A 12,367-nucleotide genomic window follows, 5' to 3' on the forward strand; every position below is an offset into this window, starting at 1 on the left:
CTTTACTAAGATTGTATAGGACAGAGCCCTTCTGTGACACCAGGAGCCAGTCAATGTTGATGGCTGAACAAAGAGAAAATAAATCTATGCCCAGTCTGCCTTCAGTTACCTGCTGGGTTGTGCCAGAGTGTCTTTCATCAGGCCATTATGTTTTGTGAGCTTGTTGGGAAGTCATGGAAAGATCTGAAATTAGAATGGATCCCTCTGCGATTCACATCAGGCAGTGCCTATTTCAGTAAACTAGAATCTTACACGCAAATGCGTGTTGTCACAACTGCTGAACTTTCAGTGGCTTTTGCCCTTTTAAGCAGATGCTTTATCACCAGTAATTAATTTGACCGTTAGGAATTTTTGAGTTCAGCTTTTCTCTGTCTTTGATAGGAGCCGACTTTTCCTCTTACTCCTTTAAAACTCTGAAGCTATAAAGACAGCCAAGCACCATCTCAGATTGCACCATCTGTAGTCTGATAAAAGTGATACTGTATCCTCCAGTGTAATGAGGATAACTGCTCCTATTACCTAAGTGGATTGCTACTAGCCAAAAAAGGCAGTAATTGATTTTTTGCAGCCATAATGTAGCTGGCTGTCTCTTTATGCCTTTCAAACCTGTTGGTGACACCAATAGTCATCAGTCATACTGATAGTACTTATATCATTTACAACATATACAAAATCAGTGGAGCATACTGTCATATGATAAATGCTTTCTCTTAACAAGATAAACTGCTTACATGAGAGTATCAGGAGAATACCACACACCGTATTGGTATATGAAGTCCCCCATCTGTTCTACAGTAGGTGGCTGCTGTACCGTTTATAATGCTCCGCTGGCTGTGCTCATCTAACAAGCACTGCTGAGTGGCAAACCTGTTATCAGGTGTTATCAATTGAATTAATAACATCCATGCTTTTTGTCTGGTCTAGCGTGCTGTGTACCCTTAGTGACAACTTGCACTTCTTCTTAAACTGCAAAAGATTATTTAAATCAGATCTAACTGAGCTCTTGTGTCAATACAGATAGTCTCTTTTTTGTCAGCCTGTCATCATCCATTTTCGTCATTACCAGAATCGGGAGTTTCACTGTGGCCACTGATGGTACCAATTCTACTTACTTTGTAATCTCGGACTGCAGAAGTGTAACTATCATCATAAAATTCAGCAGCAAGGAGGGCCTGGGCAAATACACTTTTTCTACAGCAGGGCTACAGGGGGAAAGGACACTTTTGACCTCTCTTGAAATCATTGCTTTGGGTGCAAGCGTAGTTTTCTCTCAACCTAGTCCTCAGTGGGACAAGCAGCAGGTGAGTTTGGAAGTCACCAGCCTTCTCAGCAGCTTGCGGTGGGATAGCCCATCAGGCCCACCAATGAAAGAGAGCTGCCTTCCTACTTCTTTCTCTCTTTGAGGCAGTTTCTCAATAGAGGGGCATGGGTAAGGGCACCTGCACGTTATACACATAGTAACGTCAGAGTTATTTGAAAAAATGGCTAAAGATCTTGGAGGGATGTTGGTGATGTGCTTTGCTGTAGCCAAGATTTCTTCTTCCTCCGCAAAACTCTCCTTGAAGTGTACTTGGAAGTAACTTAACTCAGTGTCCCAGCACTCTCAAGCTCCAGCTGTTTGATGAGAAGGAAAATGCCTCTGTTGCCTAAAGATGAAAATCAGACCGAAATAGGTAAATGCTATCAAAAAAGAGAAGTTCTCTTCTGATTCCTGTCTACATTACACTAGTGTGCGGAGCCTCTTCCATGTGCACAAATAAATGCCAGGCAGGGGTATCCATTCCATTTTAAGTTTATTATGAAAGTGATTTTAACAAAAGTTTTATTACATGCTTCATTTTGAGCTTTGACATAGAAATCAAAGCTATTAATATACAGAGGCAAAAGGAAATGTATTTTCTTATAAGGTACATTTACAACAACATTTTCTACTACAAATCTGACAGTATTGTTAAAATATTGGTAAAGCTTAGACCACTGTATTTTATTTTCTAAGTATCAAATTTTGTACAGTTATTCACTATCTTTGCTCTAAACTATCATAGTACATTTCATATGGAAATAGCTGTTTGTACATAATTTACATTCATAATAAAGCTTAGAATTCCCAGCAGCATCTACAAGGGTTTAGTTCAAAATGTCACTTTGTGCCCAGTGATTTACACGGAGCAAATTGGTACAGAAACCAGTATTACACACACAGATATTTTCCCCTGAAATCTAGTCTACTAGAAATTCCTGCTTAACAGATGATGGACACAATACACTGAACTTTATGTAGGTGAAACTACCACTGACCTCAGTGGCAGTTTTGCCTAAAAATCCTCTATGATTCCATTCAATACCAGGTTTTATCACTTCCACTGCTACCTAGGTGCACAGATACCATTCCTTTCCTTGTCTCTGTACTATATGTGGGCATATCTTTTGAATTCCCTTTAACTTGTGAATTTTGGCTTGTTTCTTATCCTAATGACAGAAGAAGAACTAGAAGTACTAACTGTAAAATAGATATCCTTTATACGCTATGAAGATGGTAAGCACTTCGGAATGACACTTGACAGTCAATTCTATGAAAATTAGCAGGTTAAATTGCCCCAGAGAACTCTTCCTATGACACCAGTGAGACTGCAGAAAGAACAGGAGCAGTAATCTGGACGGATGAATCTGACTACTGACCACATCCACCCCAGTCTCCTAAAGTACCTTTTTAATCATAATGTTGGGTATCTGCTGCTGTCAATGCAAATTAACGGCCTTTCTAAGGTATAAAACATAGAAAACAATATTTACAAAATAATTTTAATTAAAAAAGTAACAAAACCAAACTCTAACAAAGATATTTTCACAATCATTAAAATAAAGTTTAATTAAGCAAAGCCACTTCTTTTTCTAGATATTGAGAAATTCAGCTAAAATTGATTGCAATTGTTTGTATATCTTTAAACTTGTTACCTCCGCTTTCTGAATACAGATGGTTTAAATTATTACATCTAAAGGTACTTCTGTACATTTTACTCTTGTATATTACATATTAATTTTATAGATTAAAAGCTTAGTGATGAAACAGAATAAATAAATGAAATAAAAAAACCTGGAATTGTATATATTCAGATACTTAGATAACAGTTTTTTGACATTAGGAGTTTATTTCCCAGTCTGTTTCTATTCAGATGAAAAACGTTATGATAAGAACGTGAGACTTCTGTCTGAATCCAAGTCTCATAGTGAGGAATAAGTTTATATTACCTTACAGAAATTTCCCTTCTTCCATAAATTCTTATGGGAGACAGAAGTCTTTTTTTTCCCCCCCCAAGTGCTTACAACAGTCCCTCGCCCTAGAAAACTATTTAATTAAAGTCTCAAAGTATTGAGAGCCTATAGAACTTCTCCAGTTACTACTATTCCTATCAATCAGTGGTTTCAGACTATGAAAAAAATGCAGCTATTTGAACTCATTACACAGGTACAAGTAACTGCATGTGTTGCTCATTCCCACAATTAGAAAAGGGAAAATCCAGACCCCTGAGGTGGCTGAGAAATTTGCCACTGGATTCTGTTGTTGAAGATTTCACTCCAGCTTCTTTTTTAAGAGCACTCAAAGGTAACTGGAGTCCAGACATGGGAACTGTCACAGAGTGGTTAAGTTCTGCTGGCAAAGACCCGCCAGCAGTTCCTGTATAAAAATCACACCACTACTTTTGCTCCTGAAGTTTGTAACTTGTTATCCACCAGATTAAAACTGGGTTGTTCGTAGATAAGACTGACCTGATAAATCTGTTGGGCACGCTTACAAAGGGGCATGGGGTGGGGTTTGACTTCCCTCTTTGAATGCTTAATGCATGTAAGCGTGTTTCTTGCTCATGTGGCATCATCCTTGTGTTCTGCTTACAGAGGACCATAAGCGAGCTCTGCTCTTTCAAAACCAGCTGACAACTCAGAATGCGGACTCTCTGAAAACTCTGCAACCAAGCCTGTATTTATTTAAGCTAGTCTAAAACTAAACTTAAACTAAACTAAATCTAGCTTACTAGGTAACCCAGTTTTAAGTAAGCTTACCCTAGGATGAAGCTGATGTGTAGGAAAGATCAGTCTAAATCGTCAGTGGTTATAACACACTGTGATTTAACTTTATTCTATGGGGGAGGCACAACGAGGAAATAAATTTCTTTTGAAAAGAAATGGTCTTTAGCTAAAAATCTAATGTATGATGGAGGAAGGAAGGCAGGGCAAGAAGGCAAGAAAACGGACTGAAAGAAGAATTCAGTGGCTTTAAATCCAGTTTCAGTGAGCTGACTCTTCAGTCAGAATAAACCTTGCTATTGCAGGCAAGATGCAGGCGGCGATCTATTGCATACCAAATCCTGATGCTCCCTGTACTCAAATGGCACACACACAGGCACCTTGCCCACAGCAATCACTAACGAGCACTTTCACAGCACGACTTAGGGCTTGATTAGCAACTTCTGATTGTTGCAGTCTCCTGGACTGCAGCAGGTATGCAGGTGGTGACTTGGTGGCACATGAGAATGTTTAGGGGTGATTCACCACCATCTCACTAAAAATAAGTGCAGTATTTAAAGCAGAAGGAGAGGCTTAAAATAGTTAAGTGCTACAGGTGCAGCTTTTCAGCATACAGGCACCTGCAAATTGAAAATAAAAAGCTCAGTTTGTGATGTGGAATTGGGCAATCACTAATAGACACTTCTTCAGCCTTCCTGTAATAACACATGCACCTATCCTGCATGCAACATGTAATTCCATAAGAACAGATACAGGGCTGTATCTATTGAATATGTTTAAATGTAATATTTCATGTTTAGAGTAAAAGCCAAAATTTTATATTCTGCGATGCATTGATTAATTTCATGAAGCTGGTTTTCTTAAAGGTGGCCATATTTCTCCTTGTATAGTTTTTGATTCCCACATGTGTCTAGGTCTTCTCCACAGAAGAATACATTCCCTGTTGTACTGTTATTGTATAGTAGCAATATGTTCTCTGACTTCTGACAATGAAGACATCCTACCCCTGCATTAACAAATGAAGAGCTGAGCTCACCTTCTGCTGTTTCAGTTTCTGTAACTATGAATCTAGTATCAAAGTCAAAGCATTTTTAACTTTTAGAGCTGATGTAAAAATTCTGTCCTGTTGTACAAATCAGCTGAAATTGGTTCAGACAGTCCTTATATACCGCTTGTAATTACTTATTTCATTAGAAATTTGTACATCCAAGGGCATTTCTATGGAGAGCTGCAAACACTTGAACCTGACTCATTTTCTAAATACACATGAAGCCCCTATATATTCAGAAGCATTTCACTTTATACTTTTGAAGGCCAAATTATTCTCTTTCTTTTGCTGCTTACAGCAACACGAAGTCTACATTTGCTACAGAAGTCTCTGAGCGCCCTGTCTCAGGTTGTCTGTCAGGATGAACTAGACAAATCCCTGTTTTTGCTTAACGTGGTTGTAAATCACAGCAAGTTGCAACAGAGCTAAATGCAGCCAGTCCCTCTTGTATTCACCTCTCACAGCTGTACCGAGGTCCCATTGACAGTGGTCACAACTGGAACACGTCCCTCTTGCAGTTGCAATCTGGCACGGGATTCCCCATGTAGCTAAGAACCTGCAAAATGTTATGGTGCTGCCAGTAGTTTCTGGACTCGTAAGGCAATTACTTTCAGCCCTGTTCCAGAGTGGAACAAGGTTTGTCCTGCTTAACACCGGTGTTGTACAGTGGTATTACATCCAAACACGTGGGTTGTTAAGCAAAAATTTTAGCAAGGATTTTCCTAAACTCACGTCACAGCATCAGGTCCCAAAGTTTGCTTACTGAAATTTGAAATACTAGAGATCACTGTAAATTGTTCAGCGAACAAGGAAGTTATTTTTCTCCATGTCGTTCATATCTTATTCTTCATATCTTTCAGTAGGATGGCTGCAATCCTGACCCGTTCTAATCATTCTGGATAACCTATCAGACTTCGAAATACTGTTTGGCTGAAGTAGTTTTTTAGCTATACACTTATACATGACTGAGTACCTAAAAAGATTTTTGCTTTTTTAAGGTTTAATTTCTTTCTATAAATAACTCCTGTTAAGGAAAAAATACATGTAACTTTTCGTTTCAGGCATGCACTGAATCTAGGACTGATGCTATGTTCTTCGAATGTCCACCTTTAGTAACCCATAATGAATATTTAATAAAAGTAGTTTCAACATCCTCAAAAAAGTTAGGTTTAACAGCCTTTAAAAATGACTTTTATGGAAATTTTACATTTTGAAATGAGAGTTAATATATAAATATATATATTAAAGAGAAAGCTTGTCAAAGACCTAAGATCCATGAGTGAAAAATATGAGCTGTTAGACCCTAAGTTGAAACTGTTCAGGCATAGAAAGAAAAAATTATACTCTTCAACAGGAAAGGAAAGAAGACAAGCAAAATTAAAAGATGTCTAAGCAGAAAAACTCAACAAAACACTTAAGTTGTCTCATAGAAATGGGATATTCAACCACTTGTAGCCAACAAAAACAACTTTGCAAATTTAAACAGTACTTGGTCAAAGACAAAAAAAAGTGTAAGTTGTTAACCATAACCACCCTTAATGTATGTCTTTGAGAGCATCCAAGGGTATGGTAAACTACAGGGTAGATATGCAAGAAAGATGCAGTGAAGGAAAACTGTATGTTAGTCTTTTTCTGAAAGGATGTGGGTGTGATAGGTAATTTCTCAATATAATAGACTTGTAGGATCAAAAGGGAGAATGATATACAAGTGGAAGGGACTTAAAAGTAAAGAGACTGAAATACTAATAAAAATGTCTACTTTCTCCTTGAAATCAGCTCCTGTGCCAGGAAAAAGCAGGAAACACAGGATTTATCATCATCTTAACCCACCAGTACCTGTCGCTCTGTGATGAAGGCCTGACCATGAGGCTAAGGCGGTCTTGCAGACCATACAGTCTGCAACAGTCCCTGTGGCTGATGGGCACTGCGGTTGCAAACTCGTGATAAAAGGGAGCACCGGGTCTCTGAAGACTGCAGAGCCTGCCCTCCAAGTCATCTAGCTGCGCTGCTGAACTGTCCTGTTCACCCCCTCACACCCCTTAGAGTCTGGGCCCGTGACACAGGTATGTTCCCAGCGGTTTAGAGATGGCAGATCCAACAAAAATTCTTCCTTGGTGAGCTCCTCTCATGTGTGTCGTCCTCAGGGGTAACTCTGTTGGTCTGTGTGTGAGAGGTGCCCAAAGAAGACGCAATAGCTGACTCTCAGCAGCTGCATCTTAACGGATGTTATTTTTCCTGGAATAACGTATGTTGAAGGAGATTGTCCCAGAGTAAACCATTATCCTGTATTATAAAACTTCAAAAGGCTTCAGTTTGGTGTTAACGGAAGTGACAAGCACTTGGAGAAGTCATTTAATCATCTAAGCAAAGTTACAAATAGATATGAGTAAAGAGGGTGTGTGGGAGTAGAGATTTACGCATGAATAATATTTACAGTAACTAAAGATAACATTACTAATGCACCCACAAATAGAAGTATATATTTATATATTTATATATTGTACTTAATTAGATGCTCTATAACGGAAAGAAAAACAGACTACTACTGTTGTTGTTCATTTCTCACCTATCCTACAGTAAATGCCTTCAAAGGGACCAATGGAAATCCAGAGCTAAATCTGTTTCAATGAAGTCACTGACAGTGGCAAACCTCTGAAGACGTTTAGAAGAGGACAGATAAAAACATTAGGACATTAGGGCATGGGACTCAATCTTATGTGATTCATAAACCAAAATTATACATCCGTTTCTTTTTTTTTTTCTTTCTTCTTTTTTTCTCTTTTGATTTCTACTGGGACAGAAGTTCCACTAAGCCACGAATGAGAAATCGCAAAATTTAGATTGTTTTGTTTTCTTCTAAAGATTCAAATATAAACTTCAAGTGCAATTCAAAATCCAAATATTATTTATACTACATACTTCTTTCTACAACAGAACTTATCTGCAGGTAGTTTAATCAGATTGGAATAGATTCCTTCTTTGCCTTGATGAAAGTTATTGTGGATGAAAAATAAAAAGCTAGAAAGAATATTTTCTACATAATGTAATTTCAAATGGAAAGTGAAGATACACTAGTGCAGACACAAATTTGGATCTTCAACTAGATGCACTCAAGGATGCACAGGTTTTTTTTCTAGTAAAAATCCCATTCAGAACATTGGCTTTTAAGGATTATAAAACATTATAGGTATTCTTCAATATACAATTGAAAACAAAGACTGCAAAAAAGAGCCTTCAAATTAGCAAATGTTTCTACTATGGAGAAAAGACAATATTTGACAGGAATGCGAAGTAACCAAAAATTGAATACCAGTAGACTATTTGTATGGTCGTAGAAATCTGGAAACTTTTGATCGCAGTAGCTTTATAAATGATCTGGGAAACATCTCCTTTGATTCTTGTGCTGTGTACTTGAAATAGTTTTGTGGGTGTGCCAGTACATCAAAGAGAGCTTTAATCAGTTTCTTGTCCTATGGGAGACAACACATATATTAGATAAAAATAGGGTTTGGATTTAGTGTCTGCACAGCTTTCAAATTTAACGAACAACTACCAGGTTTTTTTTGCAAAACTTGATTCTGGGTAAAGCACTGTGAGGAAACTACTCTGTGTTGCTGTGGAGTTTTATACCGATGAATCTTTCTACTGTGCCGGATATTTTTTTGCAATTAGCATTCCTGGAAGGTCCTGAGCTGAGAGGGTAGCAGCTGGGTTAACCACAAACCAGCTGCAGAAGTTCGGCATTAGAACTGCATGCTGCCTCTGACTGCCCTTCCAGCCTGTTTCATGCTGTTGTCCAGGGCCTTCCCTCCATAAACAAGAGAGAAGGCTGGTCTTAAGTGCTGCTGAGCTCTTTAAGGACCTTCTCCTGTACCTTGGTAAAGTCTTGATTCAGAGGTTCATCTGCGCCTGCGCATGACCGTATACACTGCAGCTGGGACGCGAGCAACCTCAAAGCTCTAGTGAGAGAACACTGGCAGGGCTGGGGCAGGGATGGCCAGGGGAGGTGGCTGTTAATCAGTTCCCGTCCTTCCAAGCCGTACATTTACAAGGCTGAATTTTGCCTTCTGAACAGCCTTTTTTCAGTTTTAATTAGTTAGTCATTACAGATGGCAGCCCACCAGCCTTCCTCCACAATTCTCTCCAATGTGTTGCTTGTGCCTTTGGAAAACCATTTCACGGAGACCTTACAATGCTACATTATGGTTGTGTCTTGTTGAGGCAGGACAGTGATTTAGGTAAATACATTTTTTAATGCACAGGAAATTCTAACTTAATGACTCATTTAAACACATGCCAGACCGAGGCTGAAGAAGGCTCTTCAAGCAATAGCTTCTTCATTCTTGGTTAACTAATTTTTCTAGCAGACAATCATGTTAGCATACATTTCATTTAGTTCCTGATTCAGCCAAGGATGTACGCACGTGCTCAGCCCAACGGAGCTACTGATTTTGTGCTACTCCAAATACCAGCATAAACCTCAGAAGACAGAGAATTTAAGTTGGAGCCACCCTTGCAGTTTAAATATTATGACCCTATCAGGGTAATGAGAACTATCTTGGGCAAATATTTAGTAAAAGTTCTTGGTTAGCCTCAGATAAAGCACCATTTTCTTACCTTTAGAATTTCTTGATGATTTTCTGATGCATATAATCGTCCATCTCGAACAATGTCTTCTATTAGCTGTTGGTAATCCTCTGAAAAATAAAGATCAGTCGAGTGACTTTTTGTGACATCCTTTGGGAGGTTAATAGCCAGACATTAGCTAGACCTTCTCTTCAAGACAGAGCTGAGAAATTTAGCGTCCAGTTAATTGTTCAGTGTCTCTCGAGCTGTTGTAATCTAATCTAATTTAATCACATTAAAAAATTTGGTACTGCTTTAGACCAGTAATTTTGAATTATCTGTATAAATACTAACTTAGCCCCAGAAAACTACTGCCTCCAGATAATAACGATTTATTATCTGCATCCTAGAGATGAAGAAAGAAGACCAGGGATATCAAATAACTGTCAAAGGTTATATGTGAAGTCAGCAGCACAGCCAGGAACAGATCCTCGTTTTCTGCCCCGAGAACAGCTCTTGTTTTGATTCCTGAATGACCAGCTTAATACAGATTTTCTCATCATTCACAAAATTGCATTGGTGTTTGGAAAAGAGATGGACTAACAGCTGCCAAAGGTATCACAGAAAAGTCTTTGTTTCATCAAAACAGGAATCATCCAAAGTCCAAAATGTACGGTTTCATGCATAATGCATATGACAAGCCAGACTCTCTTAAAATGTGGATTTATGGAAGTGGTTACTGAAAGGGTATTTCTTTTTGCATCATTGTTTTTCCTCTGTTGGACTTGTGATTTTATTAATTTATACTTTTCAAAATTGTGTGAGCTACCAGTAGGACTTGATGAAGGGGCTTCCTAAAATGCACAGCAATTAATGGTATTCTCATTATGCATATGATAAATGCCAATTAAAAGAGTCTTGTTGAATTCAGTGGGATAAGGATTAAGTTTAAAGAATTCTCTGTAATTTGCTGTCCATCCTTAAATTATTATAAAAAGTAATAAAAATAAAATTAGGTATTATTTCAAAGTCTTTGCAACTGGTTTTAAAGTAATTCACAGGACTAAAAATGAGTTACATCAAGTTTTCCTTCATTCTTCTCTCCCTGTAATCAGTGTAAGAGAGACTCTAAAGGACAATTTTCTGTAATTCAGATATAACACAACGATGGAAAACAATCCCGTTCTCACCATCGTAAGTCACATAGGGGACCTGAAATCCTTTGCCACTGTTTCCTTCATTTGACTTGAACTGAATCCAGAGCTTCCTCGATCTTGAGGTAAATGCAATAGGTCTCTCGTAAGTCTGACATGTTTCGTATGTAGTAATTGAAGTAGGAGAAGCTAGAAAGAAGGTTAAATAAAGAAATGTTCTAAGAAACGTTCTTTATAAAATAACATTTTGCACCGTTCCTGATCTAGAGATCAGGAATGACAAATTGACAAGACACTTCTCAGCTGAAGTATTCCTGCAAGCAGAAGTTTTTTTGTGATAGAAGGGACATAGTCTTTATCTGTTTATTAGGAGAAGTAAGTTTTTCCACAAAGGTAGTGAGAACCCCTCTGTCCCACAGCAAGAAGTTTAAGTATGCAGTGAGGTGCCAGAGATAATTTTTGACATTTATAAAATTACGATCAATATTACTTACTTTGTGTACTACTCTAGCATTGAATTCCAAGGTTCCCATATACTGGGCCCTCATAGGTAAGAACAAGCTGCGCCCCAGGCAGGCGTGGTAACCAGCTCCTTACATGTCCAGTTTTGGGAGTTCATCTGAGAGCAATAAACCACTTTTCAGAATGTAATAGCCTGGTGTAGTGATTCTGACCAAAACAGCATTGCACACCAAGGAGTTAAGGATCCACAAAACAGTTAACCCAGGTACGGCCATGCCCGTGCTGTGCTGCGTGGCCAGCGTGGCCTTCAGGCCAGTGTTGTGCTGCACAAATCGCATGGCTGCAGGACAACCTCAGCCAGCTCACTGTAACAAGAGGAACTTGCAGGCAGCTCCCACTTGCTACTACTGGTGATTATGCTACTGTGTGGCCTTGACTTTATCTAAAAGTGCAGCAAGATGTGCTCATGAGCACATTGTTTTTCTTCGACGGTAAAAATGATACATAGAGTTGTTTCCTCATAAGAAAATCCTGTAATAGCTCAAATGACTGAAAGGGCAAAATCTCTTCTACGGACAGGGTCTGCCCGGCATGCTGTGTGTGGATCAGGGGCCTGTTCAGTGCTCCACTGCCTATTGTTCCCACCATCTAAAGGGATGTGAGATTATCTATACCATTCTCTCCTTATAATGACAGCTCTAATAAATAGCATTTAAAATGATACTTTACAGAGTCTAAGTGCCTTTCTTACTGGGACCATAAAGGACCAGTAATTCCCAATGCAAAATACCTGGTTGTAGGTTTGAAAAGAAAATGTCATTAATCAACACTGAAACAGAGCTAATAGCTGGGAAACACAAAGACCCCCATTTGCCCCTAACATAAGTAACAGATGGAGCGTGCAGGATGTCTTCAAATCATTATGGACGTATCATGAGGCTCCTGTAAGTTGACATGAATTTCAAACAAAAGGAAAAAATAGCTTCTTACCTAGTTCAAAAAACCCACTCCATAGCCACAGCATAATTAGGGAAAATAAGAAGCGTAACCTAAAATCCAAAGTTGCTAGGGCTGATTCAACTTTCACCAATGTTAGCAAAAAGGGACCTTTTGA

At 38.6% G+C, this 12,367-nt stretch overlaps 1 protein-coding gene across 7 annotated transcripts in view; it reads right to left on the reverse strand.

Annotated features, from left to right (window-relative positions):
* Positions 1 to 1,817: 1,817 nt before the first annotated feature.
* The window catches only part of SCUBE1 (signal peptide, CUB domain and EGF like domain containing 1), a 217,922-nt gene continuing 207,372 nt past the window's right edge, over positions 1,818 to 12,367 (reverse strand). For all 7 annotated transcript variants that reach the window (XM_054185747.1, XM_054185738.1, XM_054185731.1 and 4 more), the window contains 3 exons: positions 10,828 to 10,980; positions 9,689 to 9,768; positions 1,818 to 8,541 (listed from right to left, as the gene is read on the reverse strand). In XM_054185747.1, the coding sequence (XP_054041722.1) occupies positions 8,389 to 8,541; positions 9,689 to 9,768; positions 10,828 to 10,980 (386 nt within the window). In that variant the 3' untranslated portion in view covers positions 1,818 to 8,388. The remainder of the gene's footprint in view (positions 8,542 to 9,688; positions 9,769 to 10,827; positions 10,981 to 12,367) is intronic.

Source organism: Rissa tridactyla, chromosome 1, assembly GCF_028500815.1.
Source record: "Rissa tridactyla isolate bRisTri1 chromosome 1, bRisTri1.patW.cur.20221130, whole genome shotgun sequence".
NCBI lineage: Eukaryota > Metazoa > Chordata > Aves > Charadriiformes > Laridae > Rissa > Rissa tridactyla.